We start from the raw sequence: 27,893 nt of genomic DNA, 5'->3' as shown, positions 1-27,893 counted from the left end.
TCATTTACTGTGATATAACTGCAGTGGTTAAGTCAATTGTTTTGCACGTAGTTAAGGACAATTTTTTCCATAGCAGAAGCATTAAGGAAATATACAGGTGATAAATAATATTCTTTCAGTTTAACTAAATATTGTCACCACTTATTCACAGCATATAAACTCACAGGACATGACCAGTAATTCTCAAAGTTGAAGTTCCGTCACCTTTATGAGGTGTGTGATATACGAGAGCACTTGTTGATAGTAAGGGCTTGTTTTAATGCAGACAGGCCTTGAGGGGGTGGTGCAGGGTTCCTCCATTTCAACAGGATGTGGGCTGAAGGAGGATCGAGTCCAGAAGATAGTGATAGATGAAGTATGAGATAAGAAGTGTTATATTCTTTCTCCATCACAAAGCCACGGCCAAAACCAAAGATGATTTCAGCTCATTCATTCCAGATGTGAAAGCATATTTCCTCTTTAGACTGGCAGCACTGAAACAATATATGATTGAGTAAGATTTTGAAGGTTTTGTTTGTGAATGTCAAGAGAAAGGGATGTGATACGTTTATGACACTGTTGATCGGGGAAGTTGATAACACAAAGTAGCTGAGTAATTTAGAAATAGAATGGCTTTAGAAAGAGGGACTTTAAACAGAATGCATAAACACTTTTCAGGTAACATGTGACACTGTATTATATTTCAGCGGTTTTATTCCGTAGAATTTTATTGCAGTTCTGTGACTCATCCAAATGAAATACAACAAAACACCAGGATACCTTTTCACAAAGGCACATTCAACAAACACCAGGATGCTAGTACACAAAAGTTAAATGAACCAATGATGTTTTTGCTTCTTTCATGTCTGTACTGTACATATTTGTTTTCACAGATCTTTGGCCAGTATTATTCTGGAGTGTGTGGTAAATAATTTAATGCATGGTGAGTCAATTGTCTGTTTCACACCTTTCATTTTAGCCACTTAATATCAATAGATAAATAATAGAAATGGAGCACAGATTTAGCAAAAATGGTTGACTTTTGTCTTTTTCTAGTTTCCAGTATAACTTATTTGTATGCAATATTATAGTAATGATGAAAGGTGCAGTTTCGCGTGCTGGTACAGCACAACATAAAATCAATGCATCTCTGTAGTAAAAGGTTTGAGCAGTACATTTGGAGTAATGTAGAAAGTATAGTATTTTGAAAGATCTGATAGTATGTGAGGGCTGATAAATAAAAATGAATATCAGTTCTTAAGGACATGTACACCATTTAACATTTCAGAGAATGTTTTTGTCAAGCTATAGGCTATACATGCTGCACTTCTCTCGTTCTTCTGGTTATTTTGAAAAGATGAAATTTGATTTCATGCTGCAAGCAGCGCATACTCATTTACATATCCGCTTTGTTTTACCTTATACATTTCTCTATAAATGGAAGACATTCTCACGTTTGTTAAAAATTCCGATGCACATCCAACAGTCAGTTACATTGGTGATTATGAGATGGCAAGAGCTCTCATATTTGTATTGGTGTGTTCGTTTGCATTATTGTCTTACATTACATATCACAATATTACATAACGTTCCGTTTAACTACAGTAGATAATTTAAGAGATCACAAGTTTAACGGGAAAGTGGAAAGCAGAGGCTGTGAACAATTTCTGTGCCCTTATAATGAAAAGAGCTGTGCGTACAAGTTAAGACAGAGAAAAAGTCACTTATGACTGTAATTTAGGGCTGTGCTGCTGTTACTATAGACTACACTCACACACACGCACACTCACACACACCTACTGTGGAAGTGCGCGTTAGGACGTGGGTCGAGTCCAACTCGCGCGTGTCATGTGTCTACGTGGTTCACGCAAACGCCTGTTGTGAATGGCTTTGCATCACTCCGGAGGCGTTTATGAATGAAGTGTTTTTCGTATAAGGGAGAAACAAGGAAAGGTTTGGTGGCGAAGGACTGCTGAACCCGCGCGCACCGGAGCGCATAGTTGACTGACGTCTCGGATACTTTGTCAGTTTCTTTTCGGCCGTCAACTTGTCTCTGAGCATCGTACCTTTCGCGAAGTAATCTCAGGAACCTGCTGAATCGGTTGAAATGGATATGTCTAAACTAATGCTGATTTTATTCATCACCTGCTCGTTAGGACCTGTGAGTATCAACACAGTTTTCTATCTAATTAGTCATCGACGAAAGAAAAGCTCTCAAGAAGGCTATTTAACACACCTAGTCCTCAAACAAACTGTCAGGTCCTGTTGCTCTTTTGCTCTTCTGTCTCACAGCAACTGCTGCTGCTGCCCTTTCTTTCATAGAGCAGAATTTTGTAAAGGAACCGATTTAAACTGTAGGCTACATTTTATGAGACTGTGAAGTATTTCATTGGCTTGCCTTTAGCTTGGGTAAGAAAGAAGTCAATTTAAACTCTCCTGCATTATCCGGCAGAAATGAATCATATTTAAGATTAAAACTAGGTAGCCTATAGACAGCACGTAATTATGTTGATTAGAAAGCTTCTATTATGCACTGAAATGTTCTCTGGTATCTTGATAAAGCATATCCTGTTCAGCGGTATTAATAAAGCTTGTTTATACATTTAAATAATAACCAGTTAGATTATGTGCCTTTGAAGAGATAATAGGCTATAATGCGTAGAGTTGTTTATTGAATTAATTCAAATTTCCTTATCTCTAGCCAGAAGTAAAACTTATGTACTTATTTAGGATTTCAGAACATTTTAAAACGTGCCAAAATGTTAACATGCTGCTTTACCTTACATTTTCATCATTAGATTTGTTATGCATCACACATAAAAGTGTGTAAAATGTGGGTTCCTAATGTTAGAAATCTGGTCATTCCTGCAGGTTAACCTGGGAAATCAGTCAGTGAATATCAGTGCTCCTAACTGATATCGCTAGGATAAACAGCATGCATTCACAGTACCAGTGTTACCATGGAAAGATTCCTCTATACTCAAATGTACAGCATGTATTTACCATCTAAACTGGTTGTCATATTGTTAATCATTCTATTTGAAATAGTGAAAAGAATGATTTTCTTCACTTATTGTGATGCCTTGGTAACAACTCTCATTTTCTTCTCTGTTCGTCAGCACTGTCCTTGATCACAGCTTCTTCCTCACTGCAGACAGTAGTGACTCATGTCTCTATAAAGTAAAGCTTGCCATGCAGCTGAATTTTCTTCAGAATATGTCACCCCACGCAGTACAGTATATGGTCAATAGATTGCTATTGTTTGCTCTGGGCACATAATAATACAGAGAACTTGTGCTCTGATAACGCACAACATTGCACTTGAGCTAAAATGAACGGCACATATCTTAAAATGTTTGAAGAGCGGTACATCTGTCAGTACGTAGAAAGATTTAGATTGTGTTTTGTTCAGAAGTGATTTTAATAATATTGATCATAATAACAAATGATATTCAGCATAAAACAAGGTAAAGGGGACACATGTTGAAGAAGGCGCTCATGAGCCTTATTTATGGGGCTAGTGCCGTGGAAAACAAGTTGTAAAACACTGCTGTAGATCACACTTACTGACTGTTCAGGTAACAGAATAACATTTGACCCATGGTCATACTTTATGTAAGCATGTGGACAGATTTGAGAGTAAAAATTGCTCTGAAGTGAAATTTTGATTGATGCCACCTCTCAATGGCCTCATCTGCCATATACCTGCTATAAATCTTACTGTCCTCTGGTGCTCTACGGAGGAATCCATGAGAATGTTTTCTTGTTTAATACAGCCTACATTTTTAAGGAAAATTGGATACAGCTGCAGAGAGACAACTGTATGACAAATAATTTATGTCATGAATTTTTCCACCATAAAGATGTCCGGAGGTTAGTCCTTTAGGGATTGACAGAGGTGAAGGGAGACATTATTAAGAGCTCTGTACAGTGCAGGTACTTATGCTACGCTTGTTAAATTTCAAAGGAACAAAATGAATTGTCCTACCCTTCATCAAATCTTCAGGAAAAGGGAGAGGCAGTGTCACATGCACAACAGTTCACTTCATACTCTTCAAAAAGTAATTATGTTCAAATTGTAATGTGATCAAAGGTCTGTTGCTATTCAGAAATGTGATGTAATTTTTCTCTGAAGCTTAAAAACTGAAGACATGTTTTATTGCATGTAAAACATACCTCTTGTCAGAATCTTGTGATTGTGTTTTTGTTTTAAACAGATGCTGTCTGCCCAGATGTGTGAGGTCATGTGGGAGCTGGAAGCGGAGAAAAGAGAATGTTTGTCCAAGCTGGAAAATGTCACATCAGGTATGTACAGTGCATATAAGACACTATATGACAACTGTACGCATTAAAAATACACAATGATTTCTCTATATTGGTTTTATGCACTGTAAAAATATCATGTTAAATACATGGTAAAAAAGCAACAGTTGTGGTTGCCAGATATTCACTTTGAAAATATAGTGGTGTTGTTTCAGGTAGTTCAGCATGATATACTGGTGTCTGTATTTTACAACCATATGTTTCTATTCAAGTTAATATACCAAATTCAGCTTTTTACCAAAAACGATGGATAGGCAAAGATTATGAATAGGAGAAAGTGCAATGTGCAATATGGCAGGAAGTCTCGTCATCTAAATAAAAGAGTCAGGTGCTAATTCGTAAAGTGTTCATATCATTGCAGTTTCCTATGGTTTGCATGGTGCCTGCCTAAACATGCAACTTCAGGAGCTGTATTTGCAGAAATAGCTGCCCGAGAAGCATTTCAAAGATGGCCTCTGAGTGAAATGTCTTGCGCAAAGGGGCTTTGTTGTTCTTTAACATGCACTGATAACCACGATAATAATACAGGTGTTATAATAAAAAGTCACATGATGAATTAGAGTTCATTGTAAAAAAGCTATCCGTAAAACATGGCCAGTACTTTTATGTAGAATGTGCACAGATTCATACACACAAAGACAAAAAAATTATAATTCATAATGCACATGAAATTAAAATAATGCAACAAAGTTTAACTAAATAGCAGAAATGCTGCCCAAAATGCACATCACTAACAGAAACATACAAGAAACAAAAATACTTATATATTTTTTAAAATCTGTCTTTTTACCGTTTCTCTCCAATAAATTATGTTTATTTTGCTATAATCATAAATAATTTGATCATAAATAGTTTTTGTTTTACGTTAAAACATGTACAGTTTTTCACTTTTTAAAATAACTTACAGTTTACAAATTAACATTTTACAAGCAAGTCTCTTCATCAGCTAGAAATAGCAGCATAACTCAGAATAAAAATGTGGATGATGAGGTTGGGCTAATACTGCAAGAGCAACATTTTGAGTGTTTTAATATCTGATTAAATGTGCAAAAACATATAGCTGCTTATCTGCAAATCTGCAAATGTGTCAATATTTTCCCCTCATTTCTTCCCTCAAGCTGCAGTCAGCTCAGACCTCTCTTCTTATTACAGTATACTGTGAATTATGCAGATAATTGTTGTTTTGCATTTGTTTGTCTGATTTTCGGAAGAGGTTACAAAGGCATGCTGGTTAATTAGGCAGAAATGGCATTCTGTGAAGTGTGATCTTCACAGCATCAGTGTTTTCACTGTTGTTATCTGTATGTTTAAATCAGTAGTATTTCAGTGCACTGGCTCAGTTAGTTTTGCTTGCAGCAAGTAGATTCAGGTTTTTTTTCCTGAATTATTTTCCATCATTGATTAGGTTTTGCATCAGATGGTCTGAGAGCACATCCATGTGCTAGCCTACCCACAGAATTCAGTTCAGTGCAGATTCACACACTATCACAATGCTTAAGTCTGTAGAGCCATTTCCAACTAATGATGCTTATTTAAAAAAATAACACTCTTTCTCACTTCAATATTATGATTTTATCTTGACTTCTCATTATTGGCAAGGCAGACAAAAACCACAAATGAGTTATGATAACACATTTAATTGCAAATTTTGATAACATATCCAATATTGGGGCACCTTAATTACTTGAATCATTCACAGGGATTTGTGTGTGTGAAAAAAGCTATAATGAGTAGCTATAAGTGGACTTTAAGAGCTTCAGTTTCCTGCCTATTGGGTCATGTACAGTACCTCATTAAACCAAAACACTGCCTATTCCAGCCTAATCTAATATTGATTTTGTTCTGAAAAAGTAATTATCAAAGCTGGTTAGCTGTGAGTTTAAGGTCTGATTATCTATGGGCTAGTGTTTCAATGTTGTGTGTTGTCATTTGTGCCATTTTTAAATCTCAATCACAAATCTCCCCTGAGTAATGTATCTTAGACCAATATGCAAATTGGTTTCTCAGACCGTGAGATGAACTTTGATAAAGCCCTCTCCCATGGCATTGCGTATGATTGGTTTTTCTTTGTCATGTATCCCAGTGTGTTATAAAATCTTTTATATCAGTTGGTTTTAAAAAATTTCAGAGACCTGGAATTAAGTAAAGATCACAAAATGTATCACTTAAAAGTAGGTCTGAAAGGAAAATGTGATTATCCAAATGCATGTTATAGTTTTCATTGTTAATGATACATTCATACAAATGTTTATTTTATTAAAGTTTGTTTTGAATGAAAATTTAATAATTTGATCTTCCAGTAAAATCACAGATAACTCTCTGACACAGAGGGGGAAATGTTTATTTGATCCCCTGTAGATTTTGTCAGTTTGCCCACTTACAAAGAAATTAAGGGTGTGTAATTTTTATTATATAGGTTTATTTTAATCAATAGATAAAGAATATCAACCAAAAGATCCAGAAAAAAACACATTATATAAAGGTTAGAAATTGTTTTAAAAGTTTTGATTTAAGAATTCTGGCTCCCACAGATTGGTCATGTGCCCATGTGGAACATAGATTAGTGTATCTTTTAGAAGTCAACTTGTCAGGTTTAAAAGACTCCTGTCCACACAATCTTTATCTTCCATTCCAACCATTTCCACCACCATGGGCAAAGAGCTATCAAAGGATGTCAGAGACAAGATTGTAGGTCTGCACAAGACTGGAATGGGCTACAAGACCATCCACAAGAAGCTTGGTGAGAAGGAGACAACTGTTGGTGTGATTATTTGAAAAAAAACATTAGTCTGCCTCGGTCTGGAGCTTCGTGCAAGTTCTTGCCTCGTGGGGTAAGAATGATCATGAGAAAGGTGAGGAATCAGCCCCAAACTACACGGGAGAGGCTTGTTAATGATCTGAAGGCAGTTGGGACCACAGTGACCAAGCAAACTATTGGTAACACACTTCGCCGCAATGGACTGAAATCCTGCTGTGCCAGCAGTGCCCCCCCCCCCCCCGCTCAAGAAGACACATGTACAGGCCCATTTAAAGTTTGCCAAAGAGCATTTAAATGATTCAAAGAATGCTTGGGAGAAAGTGCTGTGGTCAGATGAGACCAAAATTGAGCTCTTTGGCATTAACTCAACTCGCCGTGTTTAGAGGGATAGAAATGACCCCAAAAACACCATCCCAACAGTCAAGCACGGAGGACGACTTCCCCGCATAAAGGGGCAAATGGATGGGGCCATGTACTGTAAAATCTTGGATGAGAACCTCTGCAGAACACTGAAGGTCTTCCAGCATGACAATGACCCAAAACATACTGCCATTGCAGCAAAGGTCTGGCTCAAGAAGAAGCAGATTAAGTTCATTGGCACAAATGGAGAAAAACTAACTTGGAAGTTTTTAGAATTGCGTGGGAAAACAGTATATCCAGCTATAGACATGCTCTTAAAGCTGCCAGTGCCGAGCATATCCACAAACTCATAGTAAGTAATCAAAACAATCCAAGGTTTTTATTTTGGACAGTGGCTAGATTAACAAATAACCAGATGCCATCTGATCTAAATATTCACTTACAGTTTAACAGTAATGATTTATTCACTGATAAAATAGGTAATATCATAAATGCAATAGCAAATGTAGATTATACAGTGTCTAATACTTCAGCTTCTTTCATCACACCCAAAGATAAAATGCAGTGCTTTGCAACTATAGGGCAGGAAGAGCTAAATAAACTTATCACTGCATCTAAACCAACAACATATCTGTTAGATCCTGTACCCACTAAATTACTGAAAGAGTTGTTACCTGTAGCAGAAGAACCACTTCTCAAAATCATCTAACTCAACGTCATCTTTAGGTCACATCCCAAAACCATTCAAGATGGGGGTTATTACTCTTATTAAGAAACCACAACTAGATCCTAGTGAACAGGCAAATTACAGACCCATTTAAAATCTTCCGTTTAGATCAATAATTTGAGAAAAAGTTGTGTCTGCTCAGTTGTGCTCCTTCCTGCAGAAAAAGATCTCTATGAGGAATTTCAGTCAGGTTTCAAGTTCCACCATAGCACAGAAACTGCACTTGTTAAAATTACAAATGACTTGCATTCTTGTGTCAGACCAATGATGCATCTCATTGCTAGTTTTACTTGACCTTAGTGCTGCGTTCAACACCATAGATTATGACATACTCATTGATCGATTACAAAACTATAAGGGTATTCAAGGACAGGCTTTAAGATAGGTTAGATCCTACCTTTCCGATTGTTACCACTTTGTTTATTTAAATGGGGAGTCATCTCAATTATCACCAGTAAAATATGTAGTGCCCCAAGGATCTGTCCTAGGTCCTCTGCTATTTTCAATATACATGTTGCCCCTTGGTAATATTATTAGAAAATACAGGATTAGTTTCCACTGTTATGCTGATGATATTCAACTATATATCTCAACGAGACCAGATTAAACTTCTAAATTATCTAAGGTAACAGACTATGTTAAAAATCGGATTATCATAAATTTTCTTAAATTTGTATAAAACAGATTTATTACTTATTCTACCATAAAACAGTACACAAAATCTCTTGGATTACAATTTGCATCTAGATGGATGTACTATTAGTTCTTCTACAGTCAAAAATATGGGTGTTCTATTTCCCATGCTACAAAAATAGCATTCTTCCTTCTTAGAAACACTGCCAAGCTACAAAACGGTTACCTTTTTTATGATCCAGAAAAGCTAGTTCATGGATTCATGACCTCTAGACTGGACTATTGTAATGCATTGCTAGGTGGTTGTCCTGCATCTTCAATAAACAAGCTACACAGGTAGTCAAAAATGCAGCGGTCCTTAACAGGTCAAGAAAATATGATCATATTATGCCAATTTTTCTGTCTCTCACTGGCTACCTATTTAGATCTGTATCAGTTACAAAATATTATTACTTATCTATAAGGCCCTTAATGAGTTAGCTCCTGTGTACCCAACTAGCCTCCTACCACACTACAACTCATCACGCTCCCTAATGTCACAAAACGCTGGACTTTTGGTAGTTCCTAGGATAGCGAAGTCCATTAAAGGAGGAAGACCTTTTTCGCATTTGGCTCCCAAACTCTGGAATAACCTTCCTGATAACGTTTGGGGTTCAGACACAATATCTTTGTTTAAATATAGATTTAAGACACATCTCTTTGGCCAAGCATTCAAATAATGCATTTCATAATCTTGGACTGCAGTTATATATGATCAAATGCGCACTATTATTCTTTAGCTTGGGTAAAACAAATTAATTTTACTTGGTTGGAACAGCAGCTACTGTAACAATATGTGTCTTCAAGGAGAGGGTACAACACTAGAATCCAAAAGTACTAAGATTTTAATCATAACATCTGCAAAGAACAAACACATATATAACTTTAAACCACATTAAGGACCGACCATCTTGAACTAAACAGACCGGGTTTATAAACACAAAGGAAGTAATCAGAAGAACAGAAACAGGTGGGGAGTAATCAATTAACTAAATAAGAAAAGGAACATGACCAAATAAGGAAAACTCAAAAGGAACAAGAGAATAGAAGTCCATGACTGTGACAATACTTCCCCCTCTGAGGAGGACCTCCAGGGTGGATCTGGAGACCCGGTAGGCCATGGTGGATCTGGAGACTCGGGCCGTCCTGGCGGATCTGGAGACTCGGGAGACCATGGTGGATCTGGAGACTCAAGAGGCCATGGCGGATCTGGAAACTGGGGAGGTCATGGCAGATCTGGAGACTCGGGCCGTCCTGGCGGATCTGGAGACTCGGGAGGCCATGGCGGATGTGGAGAATCGGGAGGCCATGGCGGAGCTTCCCCCAACCCCCGCCTTGGCTTCTAAGGCTGGATCTCTACCCCCCCCCCCCTCCGGAATCTGGGACTGGAGCAGACACTGGAGCAAGCTCTGGTGCTGGAGCTGAATACAGGGCTGGACTTGGGGCCTGGAGCCGACACTGGAGTGAGCTGGGGTTCATGGGCCCTCCCTGGGCTTGATGGGGGAACAGGAGTCCTCCCTGGGCTTAACAGGAGATCAGGAGCCCCTTCTGGGCTTAACTCAAGAACAGGAGCCTCTTCTGGGCATAACAGGAGATAGGGAGCCTCTTCTGGGCTTATCTCAGGGTGCTCAGGAGATGAGGAAGAAATGGACAGAACCAGCGGAGGCATAGGAGACTTAGGAGGTGAAGGAGGTTCAGGGAAGTGCCCTAGAGGGGAATCTGGGGAGAGGATGGGTACGGAGAAACTTGGGGGTAATGCCATGTCCAGGATATTATAGCAGGGTGCTGGCAATTTAGGGTGCTCTGGAGGAGAGGGTGATATATATATATAAATATTTCTGACATAAGTACATAAACTGACAGTCACCACTTATAAGCTACTAATAAATATTGTAGAAATTAAATTTTCTGTAAAGCTGCTTTGCAACAATTTGTATCGTAAAAAGTGCTATAGAAATAAATTTGAAATCCGAATACCTCCTGAGATGTGCTCAAAACTAGTGACCTGATGTTACATCACAAGTTTATTTATTCATCTGCCTGTGTCTGTCGGTACAGTGTCAATTGGCCTTAAGAGGATGTGATGAACGTTTGATGTGTCAAGAAGCAACTGATAAAAGATCACCAATTACAGCGTGATTAGATGCCTGTATCTTTTTAGATATCTTATGAGTATTTTATGTCCTAATATGTTTTCCTTCACTTGTTTTAAGGTTGCACAGGTGAATGGGATATAGCATGCTGGCCATCAGCTAGGATTGGGGAGTTGGTAACCATCCCCTGTCCGAATTACTTCAACCATGTCAGTGATCAGAAAGGTATGTCAGTAAATTATTCGATACATAAGATGCTAAATGTTTTCTAAACCTGTTTTTCTCCTTGTGTTTTCACTGGACTCCACTTTTAATATTCTTGATAAAGTCTTTTAAAGTCACTATATTCAACAATCTCTGTGGGGACTTACTTTTAGAGAAAGCAAATGTCATCACTACTGAATTAGCATCATAACCAACGTCACATTGTTCACAAAGCCTTCTACTGAGTTCTTCTGATTAGTCTTTGATAACTCTGGAGAAAAGAGAAGGATTGTCTGTGCTATTGGGACCTGCTGTTGTAATTAAGCAGAAGCATTATCACACGAACTGTATTCATGAGATTTTCTTTGGGAAGAGCCTCATGGGCCAATTATTTGCTGAGAATTCATGACCACTGTAATTTATTAAAACGAGAAAAGCCATGGGTAACTTTTAAACTTTGAATTATGTTTGATAAGCCTTTTGTGGTTGTGTTTTGGCTAATCAGGATTAGCTTTAAATTTAGAAACTGAATCTGTGGATGCTTATTTGTGTACATATAAATATATATTTATATTTTACATTAGAAAAAGTTGTTTTGATGTAAATCAGCTTTAATATGGGTTTTATTCCATTACCACACACATACATATTGTAATGTTCAATCAAAAGTAACAGTAAAGACAATTATAATGTAACAGAAATCCTGTTATTTTAAAATTTCATATTTATTAAAAATCCTGAAAATCCTGAAAAAAATGTATCACAGTTTCCACAAAAATCTCAAGCAGCAAAATTGTTTTCAGCATTAATCATGATAAGACTCACTATTATTCTATTATTAAGTGGGTACCAGTAATAATTGAGCATCAAATCAACATATTAGAATGATTTCTGATGGACCATGTGACACTGAAGACTGGAGTAATGATGCAATCATAGGAATAAATAAAATAAAACAAAATATTATTATATTAAACTATAATATATAAAATACTATATATATATATATATATATATATATATATATATATATATATATATATATATATATATATATATATATATATATATATATATATATATATATATATATATAACAAATATTACTGTTTTAACAGTATTTTCTTTATAAATAAATGCACCCTTGGTGACCATGAAAATGTATATGTTGCTTTATGAGTGAATGTCCATTTGAGTACTTGACTTGCTGATGTACTATTTGCTGACTGCCTAATAACTAAACTGCTTTCAGCATAATTTTACCAGCATGCAGTCATCTGGATCACTGCGGACCTCTGTTCTGTTATATCATCCAATGGACCTGTCAATCATACAGACCTATGATGGACAGGTTTAAATATGAGCACTCATATCATACCAGATGTCATTAAAATGAAACCTTACCCTGATTTATTTTAGTGTATGTAATCATCTAGGGAATCGAAAATGGCTTTTTGTCATAAAGTTAATGTGTCAGCTTTTATTTTCATATTTTCTGTAATAATAATATCATTTTGATTTGACTCTGCCTCTTAAATTTCCCCTTTCCCCCTCAAGTACACAGAGGAGTAAAAGAAGTCATTTTTGACTTTAGAAGTTGGAATAAAATGTCCGTAGGAATTGAGGACTGACTACATCAGTTAAGTTTGGCACAAGAACACCAATGAAAGTATTTCATGAGGTTGGGTTGCTCAATAATTATGAAATCATAAGTGAAAATGACTGTTTGGATCAATAAGTTTTCCTGCTTTAAATGCAGCAGTGAAATCCATGTAATGTAGGGTCCATTACTGTAATGAGATATCATTGTGGAGAATACAGCACTTTTGGTTGAGTTCCAAATAGTAGCTGTGACACATTGACTTTATTTTATAGAAAGTGTCTGCATTTTTTCTTTGTATGATCTCCATATGGACAGTACAGAATTTGAATTGATTTATTTGCATGTCCTTCCAGTCACTTGTGCTTTCCGTCAGAATGTCAGCTTTGATTTACAACCATAATTTTCATCCTATGAACTGTTTACACACATCTAATGGCTTCCAGGTCATATCTGTGTCTTGCTGAAAGGGGCATGCCTTTCCTTGTGAAACTCTTGAGTGCTCTGAGAGAGTGCTTTCTGGAAGAAATCCAAAACATGGATTGAGGGATTTAGAAGTTACAGGGTGAAATGCCGTGGATTTATCTTCCTCATGTGCTTGTGGAGTTCATGCAGGAGATAGCCTTTGGTGAGCTGTGATACAGGCCAGATGTGATTGGGAAAAGACCTGAATATATTAGATTTGGGCTGGGCCGACTTGATCATGTGATGGGAAAACACTGATAAGTAATTGACTGGGAATGTTGAGTTGGATTTAAGGGGAGACAAAGACATATATAACAAACGTGTTGATGGAACAATTTATGAACCAGAGAAAAGCGCAAAGGACATGCACGGGCCCGGTGGACACAAAAATTCTCATTAATTTATAGCGAACATATTGAGGCTTTCTGGACCAAAGGTAACATTTGTTTACCTCAGCACCGATTCCCAGAAATGATTCATGTTTATTGCCCAGAAAGTGTGTTTAAAAGATATTCAACAGTGAACGTTGATGATTTTAGCTATTGTTTTTTATCAGGGCTCCCACTGTACACACTAGTGTTTACACTGCATTAGTGATCGCTAGCTGATTTCATATTTTGTAGAGTCTCCCTTTTGTCTGTTTGTTGCCCAACCACATGTTTAACGGCCCTTAAAATTAAGCTATCCAACAAAACATCATACAAAGTGCCATTTATTGGAGAAAAAATATGGTTTAAATGCACCTATCAAGCAAAACATTGAATACATTTTGTGTGTAGAAATATCAGTTTATGGCTCTTTTCTAATAGCAGTGATGCTCTGTGTAGTCAAGCCTGGAGATTAAATCTCACTCCCGGTATTCCAGCTGTTCCTCTATTATCCAGCAGGAGTAAAATTCTTTCTTTGAAGCTTAATCTGTCCAGTGGTAGTATCAGATTATTGATTCAAAAGAATCTACTGGGTTTTGGTTATGGACTAATCAAGAAGCAATTCATTTTTATAGGAGCATGGAAATGAAAACAAGCGTTACGAAACTTGGCAACACACAGATCCAGGGCCATGTCATAAATTTATTTTGGGTGGAGCTTCTAGTGTCCTAACACATGTGAACTTTTTACCCAGGAGCTTTACAGCAAACATACAGTCATTAATCTTCTCAACTGTTCTCAGTGGTTTCTTTGCTCATAACTCAGACTTCACTTCAGTCAAACACACTATCAATAGCGCAGTGACCTCATGATCACACCTCATGTAAATTATCAGAAAGTAAACTTTACCAAGCCAAAAATGTTCAGTGTTACTTTTCTTGCTTCCAAACTAAGGTAAACACTAGGAAAGTTCCAGGTTCCAAAATTTGTGTCCTGTTGATTAAAAAAATGATAATAATAAAATGCTGAATCTGAGCTGCAGTGAGTTACAATAGAAGTGAATGGAAGCAATCTAAAATATTTATTGATATATTGAATTGGAATTATTTTACAATTACAATTTTAAGGTTTTTATTTTATGTAATTTATTATGTGCTTTTGTTATTTTATTCGTTTTTAATATTTCTATATATTTTTGTCTATTTAATATACATTATCTTTTAGATATTTCTATATAATATTCTATTTATTTCAGTTTTCATTAAAATTATGAATTTAATTATGGTAATTTTAATTAGTAGTTTCAGTACTTTTTAGTAAAATTTTAACGGCTTAAAAATTATTTCAGTTATTACCCAATGCAACATTTCTAATTTCTAAGTTTTTCATCTAATATTTATATTTACGCTTTATTTCAAATGTCAAAAACAATTAAATAGTTTTTATAGTTTTAGTTTCAGTTATAACTAAAAACCCTGAGCATTACACATGAAAATACTTTTTCAAAACTTGAAACTTGACAGACACACATGTCACATGTCGACACAAGACTATAAACCTTTAAACCCCACACGAGCTTTACAGCTCAGAGAATGCAATACTTTTAATAAAAGAATTCAATTCAGCTTCACATTTCTGCTTTTAAACCATCCAAAAATTGGCCAATTCACTTCTATTATATGCGCCTCAATGTAACCTCCTTTTTTTAACAAAAAAAGGGAGGAAACTAAATTATTTTTGGAGGAGTTCCACAAATGCTGTTGATTGAGCTTAACTTGTATTGAACCCCGAATACTGCTTTAATTACCCACATTCTTGCGTCTTCTCACAGACAGCAGATCCACTTTTAAAGCCGCTGTCGTAATCCGTCAAGCAGCTTGTGTTTGAAAGAGAAGGACACACCCACACACCCACCTTCATTGCAGAAAGCTGCTGTAATAACACTTTGCTCAAAGAGCTTTAACAAAAGCCCAGTCTGATTCATGTTTATACAAGTCATGCTACCATCAACACTTGTTCAAGGACCAAAACTTTACCAGAACCAGAACCCCCATCCTCTCCCTTCAGGCTGGAGGGAATCTTGCGTAAGCTCTCACAAGGGCGAACTTTAACCTGAGGCCCAGCGAGTATCTCCGCATGCTTAGACGCAGAAGACCTATTCAAAGGCATGCTCTGAAATAACATAACTGCAGATTGATTAGCTCCAATGTTCGATCCACATCTTCATACATTATCATTATTCATTATTGACTATAATCTGTTTGTTAGTTAGCACTAGCTCATGTTTTATATATTCCTGTTGCAGGATCTCTGAATGTCCTCAATCCTCACTCTGTCTAAATGTGGATTTTTTTCGCTCTCAGAAGTAAACATCATCAGCTACACATACTGCTGGCACAGTGGTAATGAGGTTTTCAAGCCGTCACATCTGAGCTAGATGATCACTGCCACAACTTTGCCAAACGCATATTAATCATTTTAAAATTTTGTCTATATTTTTGGTATTTTCTGTCTTTCTTACCACAGAGACATTTTAATTGGACGTGGGCCTGGTATTTAACTTTAGAAATGATCAAAATAAGCTTCTCTGTTCTTGCTAACATGTTTAAAGGTCATGGTGGGCAGATGGAATGGGGCTCTGTTGGTGCTCACTCATGTACAAATTAATTTTGAAATCTTTGATGCAGCTTTATTGCTTTTAGAACAGTCTCATAACTATTGTAACCATAGGTGCACTGTACAAAATTCTACTTACTAGAGGCTTTTGTGGTTAGTTGCTAATGGATTTTGTGCCATTTTGTTACAAGCATTCCGGTCTAATTAATGTACAGCAGAGTCCTGTATGCTGTTGTGTTTCACTGTCCATAAGTAGAGCCTGTTGTGTTCTCTAGAGGTTTATGCCTACCTTCTGTGATGCCCTTACGTTCCCCAGAGATTTCAAGGGTGAAAATGTTGATGTTGACGTTGTGAGGCAAATCATCCTCTGTGAATTTGTTAGATTAAAATACAACCAGTCACTAACAGTACATTAAAATAGCATTTCATTTAATTTAAATTAATTTCATTTCATTGATAGTAAACAATATTTCCAAAAGGCCGACTGAGACATCTGCATGATATTTTAATATGGGGTTAAGTCAGAGAAAAATGTATAATCCTCGCCTCGTAAGGAATATTTTGGGAGTTTTTTGTAAATTCCATTCCTTTCTATTCATCTTCTGTTGTGACATCAACCCTCAAAAATCCTGGCCTCAAGAGTATGGTAGAAAGGTCATGAATTTGATAAGCATGACATGGACATAACATGTAGTGCAGAAAAGTGAGAGGAGGATCTAAAGGGTCATTATGTGTCCAGTGAGTAAAATGATTTCCCAGCTGGTATTTCAAGCAGCAATAAGACAGACAGGACTACATCTGTTATTTTTCCTCCTCCACTTTGCAGAGAATGATTACCTGATGATGAGCTTGTCTACTCTTTACTTCAAAAAACAGGCTGGGTGCAGAAATCAAGCCCATTTAGTCTGAAGTCCTCCAGGCCTGAGAGGATTCTCAAGCCAATGAGTGTTTAGCACAGTATGACCAGTCGCTGAAATCTGCTTTCACAAATTACATGGAAAACGGTCCAAAAATTGTCAGATAATTCTGCTAAAATTAATCAGATCATAAAGTTGTGTTACAATATGCAAAAAGTTTTTCAGTGAAAGTGAATGATTAAGTCATTGGCCGCTTGAGATCGATGAAGTGCTTATTTCCTTCGCTTGCTCTGCAGTAATCGCCAGCCTCTTCTTTGGCTGTGTGTTTTAAGTATGACTGAGTAGCAGTGATTATCGGAGGAATGAGGCTGTGGTTTAACACTCTTCTCTCTGTTTTGACCTAAGTATTCATTGTCCTTTTGCCCTTTGCAGGAAACATATCGAAGACTTGTACTCCCAACGGCTGGACAGAAATAAAGCCAGTTGTCGCTGCATATAACTGTGGCTATGACCCCAATAACACAGAGGATAGAAACATGGTGTGTATTTTTGCTTTGTTTGGACTGGCACCCAATGCGTTTTAAACAATAAACGTATATTTTTTCATAAAACTAATTCAACAATCAAATAAAGTTGCGACATTTAGGCCTGGAATTACTAACAGTTTGTGCCAGCACAAAATCTCTTTTGGCATTTAATAACTTCTGTTAGAATTGACTAAAGACAGTGAAAAAATAGCAATGAAAAGGTTAAGACAGTTGTTTTTGTGGCCGACCTTAACGAATGTGCATTTGTAGGAGTTTCTATTTCAGATCCAAAATTTACAGAGGAGAGTATTAATAAATTATGCAGTGTGATTTATTATGGTGTGCGCTCGTCAGCTTGTCAGCTTGCCATATATTAACCCATTCTGCTCTTGACTTAGTTTTGATAGTTGTTAATTTGCACTGATTTTTGTAGACTGCATTAGTCATTATGGAAACTATTATCTGGCTGCATCTCTGTTCTTTAATTTGCACTTTCTACTTCCATCAACACTATTATGCTATTGCAGTTTTAGGCTAATTTGCCATTTAATTAATCTGGTTCTTAACCTCAGTTTGCTGAAATAATTGAAGCAATATCACATGAGCGACAGCACACTATTGTACTTTCATAATAACAGCCTTGCAGATATTTCCGAATATAATTTAAAGTTGAGCTGCTCACAATTTAGGCACAATATTAAGTTCATAATATCTTAATATAACAAATCTGTTACAAACCAGAAGCTGCTATAACCGGTTGAGTAAATGATTCAATGACTCACTCATAAAGACACTTCCTGAGAAGGTCGGTCTTTTGTAAAACTTGGCCACTGTTTAAAAAAGTATGTTCAATATGTGTGCACTATCCAGACTTACTGTAATGATAATAATGACAACATGACAAATGTAGTATGTTTACATTATTAGATTAGTAATAATGTAAACATACTACATTTGTCATGTTGTCATTATAGCATGACCTACCAGTATCAGCTGTGTCACTTGTTTAGGCTCAGGATGAATCTGTGTTTTACATGAATCGATTGCAATAAATCAATAAAGAGAATCTCTTGGCACCACCTAATGGTGTAGAATTTTACACCATAATCTAATCAAAGTAAGCATAATTGAAATATTCAAAACAAATCAAGACTGATTTTGTAGTTCTGATTCCAGTTCTACATAATCATCATTAGTGTGTTTCTGAGTTTAGTCATAAGTCAGTCATTCACTCTTTCTTTCCTTGTAGGGTGAATTCCTGGGCTCTGTGAGAATTGGATACACTATTGGTCACTCTGTGTCTCTTATATCCCTCATCATCGCCATCATCATTCTGTGCCTTTTCAGGTAAACCCTCCATACAACTCAAAACATATCATTGACTTGTGTTATAGAACAGGACCTTGGCTCTTTATAGCTTTTGCTTTTCCCATATAGAAGAAACTCCCAAATATCTCCCATTTGATAGTTTTGTTGTCCTCAGTGAATGCCCACATTTTATTGTGATCTAGCAGCGAATCAATGTTCAGCTAAAACATACTGGTGTGAAGCCAGATGACCTTGTTCAAAAAGGCCAGTTTTATATCACATTTAACATGTGCATTGCGAAAGAGCACATATTCAGGCGTTTGATATGGTTATACACAGAATCCGTTATTGCACAACCTCTCAAACAAAATAGCTTAGTAATTTGTAACCACTAACATGCAGCTTTGCCGTGCACAAGCTTCTCAGTAGATCCATTGCTCACAGTAGATGTTCCCCTCAGTGACCTCAGAGGTCAAGCCATATCTCAAGTGTATTGAAAAGCTTCCTCTTGCATCACACTTCATTAAACAGGAACACAGATCTTGAGAGTCTTAGTATATATCACACACAGCATATGAGTTTCCTATGCCTATATGAAGTGTAGCATGTATGAATAAAGCATATATGAATGCTGTATGCACACTCTCTTGAGTGTAGATAGCAATATGTATGGAAATGTAATGAATTGCCTTGTTGTGCACTTGTTATTATAATGCATTGTCTATATACAGTATATGCAGAGCCTATTATGCAGCAATGAGCATGTGGTTAATTGCATTTTTGCGTATCATTTATAATGCTAAAACAACTTAATGTGTCTCTTTTTATCTTTGCTGCTAAGAAAACTCCACTGCACAAGGAACTACATCCATATTCACCTGTTCATGTCCTTTATACTGAAGGCTGTGGCTGTAATGATGAAGGATGTAGTCCTGTATGAGGTGGAGGAAGCTGAGGACTGCCACCATGGATTTGTAAGTGGTTTTTAAGTAAGGATCAGTTTACAGTCAGTGGGTATAATTGTGATAGACTGGCTGACTGTGCATTTATGCCAATTATTATATGTGTACTTACTTAATCTTACCTATACTTTATATTAAATTAAAGCCTTTACTGAGAAACCATAGTCCATTATGATATCCAAAACAGTCTTCCTAGCAAAAAGACAAATGCTGCAACAATATAGCAGTAATATTAATAGTGTAATATTGATACTACACACACACACACACACACACACACACACACACACACACAGGGGTGTTTTTGTGAAAAGTGGGTTCATCCCATAGGCGTAATGGTTTTTATTCTGTACAAACTGTATATTCCATTGCCCTTCACCAACCCTACACCTAACCCTAACCCTCACAGGAAACCTTGTGCATTTTTACTTTCTCAAAAAGAAAAAAAACTCATTCTGTATGGTTTATAAGTGTTTTGAAAAATGGGGACATGGGTTATGTCCTCATAAGTCACCTTCTCCTTGTAATACCTGTGTCATACACACACCTGTGTCATTATACAGAGTTGAGTCCTGATATATCACAAAAACATGCCCACGTGTGTGTGTGTGTGTGTGTATGTGTGAGATGAATGTGATCTGAACATAGTACATTGTTGTCATTGTCATAAAGGTAATTTATTAACTTTTTGCCTACTGTTTTATGAATAATATGAATTCAAAGATACTCTTTCACAGGCAAAATACTTTACAAGAAATTACTTTTTTAAGTCTCAACAAAGTCATGCACAGGGGTTCATAAAATTGGATGGGCGCTATTGAGTCTTTGCAGAATCATGTGTAATGTAGTTGTTACCAGGAATTCCAGAGTAAAATATGATTTTTAAATGTTTTTAAATAAGGTTAATGCAGTACAATGTTGCCTTTTGGTTCAACATATCATCAACCTCGTAGCATACAGTAGGTCTGTCTCTAACTAAATTGATCATTAAAAATCAATTAATTCCAGATCTTGAATGTTGAAAACACAACCACTGACCAATCAGAATGAAGCATTCCAGACAGACATCTAAACTCCAGTTATAGTTATGATTATATTTCCTGGTACACAGTAAAACATATTAACAGGCAGTTTTACTTGAACTGACATTTAAAAATGACTTTGGTTGCTGTAACCTAACTTAGTCAGGTTGATTCAGTGATATTACATCATATTTTTTACAGGAATAAAACCACATAAAGCCCGCACCTGACAAACCCTTTGTACACTGTATTTGGTTTCACTTTACTTTATCACTGCTAAATGTAACCGCATCATGACATTTTTTCCCCTCATAAGAAACATACAGCAGTTGATAAACATTAGTTCGTTAGTAAACTTCTCGGATGTTTTGTCACAAGGCTTGCTCTTTAAATGGTCTTTAAATGATTCCGTGGTGAGACATAGCAGTATTTGAGAAGTCCTTCAAGATCTTTGAAGAGTTTGTAAATGACCTCCCTCATCCGGACATGGCCGACATTGTATTTACCCAACATCATGGTCATGTTTATATTGCTTAGTGTCATTTTCGTAGTTATTAATATCATATGCAGTGTCAAGTGACATTTTATTAATTAAAGCGAGTCCAATGCATCCAACGGTTTGGATGGCCAGTGTGTGTAAAGGTTAAGTAATGTGTTCTCTGTGTGTTTTCCTGTATAAACACTATTCATCTGGGTCTGAGTGTTTTGGGCCGTCTGGACGCAGCTGTCTGCCAACAGAATATGTCACATCTGTCACAACAACAGGGCGCTCAAACACTCTTGATGGCACGTATCCCCTCTGTAAACACCTTTGCAAGGTCACAAAAACATGTTTGACATTTAAACAGCCTTTAGATTATTTAGGATTATTTAGGCTTAGTTAGATATTGTCAGTAATTAAAATGGATTCACTATTTATTAGAGATCATTCCTTTAAAGATTGTTTAGTGCTGTGTGATTGTTGCAATAATTAAGAAACACTTCTAGGTGATAATAAAGACAGCGCACTACAAGAGCGTCAAACATTAACAGAACAGCATGCAGAGGTTCTTTATATGTGTTTACACTCTATTTAATGCCTCGCTTTATAAGTATCGCACAATGTTTTCTCATGTCTTGCGCATGCAACACACTAGCGCAAAGGCATTCCCTTTGTTTAAGTACACGGTAAACATGCAAGACCGCAGTTCCTGTTATAATATACACAAACGCATAATAGCTCTAAACAAAATCCTCTCTGCATTTTACAGGTGGGCTGCAAGGCTGCCTTGGTTTTCTTCCAGTATGGCGTGATGGCCAGTTTCTTCTGGTTGCTGGTGGAGGGTCTGTATCTGCATGCTCTCCTGGCCGTATCCTTCTTCTCTGAGAGGAAGTACTTCTGGTGGTACATTCTCATTGGCTGGGGTGCGTATGTGCTCAGTGGCATTAAGATGTATCGGCCCTCGGCCTCATAATTCTTCATGGCAGGAGAGAAACGCCTGTCAAATGCAAATGACCGATTGATCTCTAAAGTCAATAGCATGTGTGCATGTACACACTCTAGATTTAACAGTTAACATTTCCACTGACGTCACTGTATTGTGTTGGCAAACGTTTCATGTGTCACTTTTCTTAAATTTAGACTAAGCAGGCTCAGAGCTCAGGGTCAAGTAAGGTTTAAGGATAATTGGCAATCCACTTGTTTTTTTGAATTCCGAATGATCACGTAGGCCAGTTGAATGAGGAATGTCAACATGTCAGAGCTGTATGTATTCAAATATTGACAATATTCACAGTCAATACGAGTGTTTGTGTTACAGGAGTTCCAGGTGTCTTCATAACAATCTGGAGCATCACAAAAGCTTATTTACATGATATTGGGTGAGTAAACACAACTTTGTGCTCGCAGAATCACACTTTGATACTTCGTAATATTTTCATGGGAGCCATAAGAATTCATTTTGCTTGTTGTAGCCACTGTTCTAAGAGCGACAATTAAAACAGAGTAAAGGATATGAGTGTTTTTTGTTTATGAGCTCAGTTGCATTTCTGTCTTCTACACACCTTTTGCCAATAGTTACAGTATAGCTGACACTGTACATTTCACTGAAGGCTGTTCCTTGATGATAAATGACTTGCCTTCATGGAGGTCAGTAGGCTATATTTAGAGCAGAGCTCATAGGAGGAGACATTTGAAAATAATTTATGTGGATCATTTCGCTTCTCATTGCCACGTTTTTCTTGTTTATTTCTTTGTTTGGTTTTGCATAGTCTTCATGTGGATTGTTCAAACAGTGAGAATCCACTTTTTCAACAGCCTTGGCTCTTGAAATATTTTTCCCAGTCATTTTCTACATAGGGATTTAAACAACAATTTAACAAAGAGTTCAAGAGATGCACTAAATCAGTCGCCTCGGAGAAGAGTTAGAACTTGAAGTTGTTTTAACAAACATCATTTGTAATTTTACTACAATAATCTTCTAAAGAAGCATAAACCATCACATAATCTCCTTGAAGCTCAAATGATCTGTCTCAAATGGTTCATACATTATTGCTTAAAATCAATTCCTCTATTCAAGAAATGGTTGGGAATTTTACTTAGGAACCCAAATATGTTGCTCCATTAATAATTATGTTGTTTTCTTTTGATAGATGTTGGGATTTTATTGACGATGATCTGTGGTGGATTATAAAAACCCCTACATTGATAACAATACTGGTGAGTGACCTTGCAGGAGAAATCACAAATATGGCAGGTGGTGCATGAAATACTTTAAAACAGGGCCTAATCTGTTATTGTTGTTTTTCAAGATGAACTTCATTCTCTTTATTTGTATCATCCGGATACTTCGTCAGAAAATCAGTTCCCGGGATATTGGGAGAAATGAGTCACACCAGTACTCGTGAGTTTTTAGACCATAGACGTTGCTGTATTACATGCATTACATGCAACACAAACGTATTCCAACATATGCCATTTCTTTTGATCTTCAGGAGACTGGCAAAATCAACTCTGCTTTTGATTCCCTTGTTTGGGATAAACTACATCATTTTTGCCTTCATGCCTCATCACATCAAGTCTTATGTGCGTCTGGTGTTTGACTTGATCCTGGGGTCCTTTCAGGTAGGCAGCAGGAGACAGAAATATGTTTTTACCCACAGTTGTACTGTTTTGTTTAAGGATTGTTTATCTAGTTTAGATTCTCTAAATGCCAATAGAATACTAAGATTGGCCACAGCATTAGACTCACCGTGGGATCTGCCAGCGCGCCGCAACCCCAGACATGCCCAGTGATATTTATTCCCTCCATGTTTGTTATACAGCCAGATGAAAAGGTTGAACGAGGACATGCAAAAATGGCCTTAGTTCACCCAAAAATGACAATTCTGCCATCATTTACCCAGCCTCGTAATGTTCCAAAGCTTTAGTTTCTTTACAGTTTGAGTATTGAAAAGAATAAAGGCATTATCAAAATGTGTGCAACAGAAGAACAAAAATGATGACAGATCACCCCCCCCCCCCAACTACCCCTTTAAATACTTCCAAGACTTACCATCCATCTTGATCTAAAATTAGATGAGTTGAAATTGAAATATAAACATGGCTTTTTGTAGACTAAGATGGTTAATTTTCTACATGTGTTTACATAGGCTATAATTAAAAACAGTTTATGATAAGAACAGCATCAATGTATCTAAATATATTGATCAGAAAATACTGAAATTAGATTAAATAAAAATAAAAATGGTTTACTTTGTATTATTTCATTATTTTCTTTTAAAATGTGTTTGTTGCTAAATTATAATTATAATTGACTGTTCTCTTTATTTTTCTTCAGGGATTTTGTGTCGCGGTCCTGTACTGTTTTCTAAATGGAGAGGTAATGTAATCAAATTTTAAAGTGCCCAATTACGGATTTTTGGAAATGACCTTTCATGCAGTGTGGAACAGCTCTGAGTGAATGAAAACATCCTGCAAAGTTTTAAATCTGAAACTGCACCGTGTGTAAAGTTACTGTCTCTCAAAAGAAATAGTCGACTTTGAAACATTGAAACAAGTTGTTTTTGTAAAACGAATCTCAAGCTGTTCAAGCTGTCTCAGCTGTCGTGTCTGTCTTGAAAAAATGCAAATGCATTCTTTGCCACTAACTGCCATTTTTGGAGGTAAAATAGCGGTTTCCCTTGTAACGCTGTACACAAAGCAGCACTGCGCTTACAAACACTGCTTTATCAGGCATAATGAAATGAAAATGAGATCGATCAGACCAGTCACCACAGATTAGTGTCAGGCAAAGGAGGGTTTTTGGGAAAATGAATCGTTAAACGAATCGTTTGCGAGTTGTTGAGCAAGTAAGGTAAAAAGAAAAATACTGTATATTATAAGTGTTTTTTGAGCTTGCATGCATGTCAACTTGTTGTTGGGGACTCCCAAAACCAAAAAAATAACCTTTCATAACCCATATATAGGGGCACTTTACATGCCAGTCAATAGTTTAGAAACCCATGACTGAATTTGCTTTCTCATGATTCTAAAAGGCTTTTCTAACAAAAATTATTTTAGAAAATTATTGATATTTTATTGATCTCATACACACACTCTCCAGGTCCAGTCTGAGATCAAACGAAAGTGGAGGCGGTGGCACATGCAGAGATTTCTGGGAGCTGACACCAAATACCAGCAGCCCTCGACGGCAAGCAACGGCCTCAACTTCAGCTCCCAAATCACCATGATGACAAAATGCAGCCCCTCCACACGCCGCGCTTCCTCCTGTCAAGATGACTTCTCCTCCGTCTGAGCACTGAGTGATGCTTCGTCTTTGACAAGACACACAAACCATTGAGTCTGCGCACTGTCACCCGGACCACCTCAATCATCTGCAGGTTGCTGCTCTGCCATCATTCCTGTAGGATCTGTGCATCTCACCGCTCAGTAGGAACGTGAGGGAAACTGTGCAGCTCATGGTGACCGTTTGGCCATTCGTTCATACACATCGAGCAGGAGAGAAACATGCAAGTAAAATGGTCTCTTTGACGTTTGATTGTGTTTCACCAAACTACTGTGTCAAGCGGCGCTAGCTTTATAAGGATGCAATATTGACTCTGAGAAGACTCGTTTGAATCATTGCCCTGTTTTCGTGCACAGCAACACAGAAATTAATCTTCAGCTCTAGAGTTGGTATCTGTCAGTTGTGTTTTTCTGTTTTCCCTGCCCTCATTATGCCGCTCAAGATTTCTCAGTCTCTTAATAATCTGTAAAGCTGAACGGTGACCTTTTGGGTCTCTAGTGAGCAGGTTTTATTTTTATCTTCTTCCTTATTCCAGGAAAAAAGTCTGACATTCTGTTTTTGCATCCTCCCTATTCGTGTCATGTGCTTGCGTGTCTGTGTACATGTGGACAAACACAAACGTCTCTCATCGAGAGCCATAAAAGCATGTTTGCTTGTGCAGCAGTAGTGCGTCATGCTATATCTTTTATAATAGTGATTTATTGTGTAATTGTATACATGTGAAAATTGACATTTGTTCTGTAACTGTGTTCTGTAATTGCAAAAGATGCATTTTTAGGAGATTGGTCTTTCTAAGGGTATTTTTAGTCTGAAATCTTTTTAGCTGTCATAAGTGCATGCGCAGAGTTAGTCATAGTAGCTGCCATGAAAATGCTCCTATGTTTGCATGCACAGTTCTTTTGTACCTCATTGTGAATAAGATGTACATTTAAGAGAAAATGTCAGTATATGAGTGTTTATTGCTGTTTTTGCAAAGTGCATTGTGGATGTTGTTAAGTATACAGATCAATTTTATTACAGTAGATCTTTGAATGTCTTTTCTCTTCATATAAAAGTATGTATATGCTGGTCAGAGAAAATAACAGATTTTTATATTAAATTATGTATTATTTTTATTTTAACAAGTCACTATCACCAGTGTGCAATTTTTTTTATCACTATATTGTGTTTTATTTACATTTTTTATTTTAACAGATAACTGCCTTCTAAATGTGTCCATCCATGCATCCGTCTTTGTGTGTATCTATATACACATGGCTCTGTGTAAAAACCAAACACACTGTATTAATTCTTGCATTAATTCAAGCACAATAGCAACTGCTTTGTTTTTTGTGTATTGTGGATTTCAGATTTCTCATGAGGTTTCAAAATCAGAGACATCACTGTTAGCATGACAATCAAATCTTGAGCAAGAATGATGGAGTGGGTGAAAGCGCACCCAGTGGAGGGTGAAGCAGATCTCATTTTGTTTACCTCATATCTAAAACACATCTGTCATTTATTTATCTACCAAATCCCTTGTTAAATTATTCTCGTAACTCTGCCTCTCTTCATCCCTTTGTGTGTCTCTCCTTATGTCATTCTCAGTGTCTGAATACCAGTGAGCGTGCTGATGTCACAGCAGAACGCTGGTCAAGCGTGGTTAAAAATTACAGCCAGATCTCCAATACATAAACAAAATTATGTTTATAATTGTGAGCAGATGAGCCAACAGGAGGCAGAGTCTCCTGACGATTTCATTGAAATTAATGAAATGACTCCCACAGAGAGCTGGAAACTCAGCCTAGAATCACACCATATTAATTAGCAAGATATAAAAATTAATTCAATAAGCATGCAACCCATTCTTATGTCCAAAAGCCTCATTTATTTCACATCTGGAAATTATTTTCAAAGACTATATTATAATTAAATTCCCATAAATCATTATTACAACCATAATCATTTTTGTTTGAGAGTCTTATTATTAGATGCCTTTCTTATAGACCTTGTGATTTATGTTTATTTGCAACTTACATTAGCTTACTCATGAACTTCAACACCACTGTATGATTTACAACCTTCCTCTAATACCATGTTGTTAAAGACATTTGTCCAATGATTGTGATCTTTTGACAGTTTAACACTAAATGTGCTACAGCAGAGCAGTTGTTATAATGAATTACTTTTTTGCAGCACACTCTGAACTTGTGCATGAGAACAACACCCAAGACAAAGAGACAAAATAAGATAAATCATTCTACATTTTAGGATTCTGTGCATGGCTAAATTTTTTTATGTTTTGTT

The 27,893-nt window shown here is 36.7% G+C and overlaps 1 protein-coding gene across 2 annotated transcripts; it reads left to right on the top strand.

Moving 5' to 3' along the window:
- The first annotated feature begins 772 nt into the window (after positions 1–772).
- LOC127950408 (vasoactive intestinal polypeptide receptor) lies at positions 773–26,758 on the top strand. Of its 2 annotated transcripts, none has more exons than XM_052547435.1 (13): positions 773–922; positions 4,197–4,284; positions 11,033–11,137; positions 17,455–17,561; positions 18,799–18,896; positions 19,699–19,831; positions 22,092–22,245; positions 22,641–22,701; positions 23,473–23,539; positions 23,632–23,723; positions 23,815–23,944; positions 24,660–24,701; positions 25,425–26,758. In XM_052547435.1, the coding sequence occupies exons 1-13, from the start codon at positions 920–922 to the stop codon at positions 25,614–25,616; spliced, it is 1,272 nt and encodes a 423-aa protein (XP_052403395.1). In that variant the 5' UTR covers positions 773–919; the 3' UTR covers positions 25,617–26,758. The 2 variants fall into 2 exon arrangements, with proteins under 2 accessions (XP_052403395.1, XP_052403394.1); XM_052547434.1 differs by lacking the exon at positions 773–922 and adding an exon at positions 1,685–2,140 and having other exon boundaries at positions 25,425–26,757.
- Positions 26,759–27,893: the final 1,135 nt, after the last annotated feature.

The sequence above is a fragment of the Carassius gibelio genome, chromosome B2, assembly GCF_023724105.1.
Source record: "Carassius gibelio isolate Cgi1373 ecotype wild population from Czech Republic chromosome B2, carGib1.2-hapl.c, whole genome shotgun sequence".
NCBI lineage: Eukaryota > Metazoa > Chordata > Actinopteri > Cypriniformes > Cyprinidae > Carassius > Carassius gibelio.
Note: the sequence above shows the minus strand (reverse complement) of the source record. Positions and strands in the feature narration are given on the sequence as shown.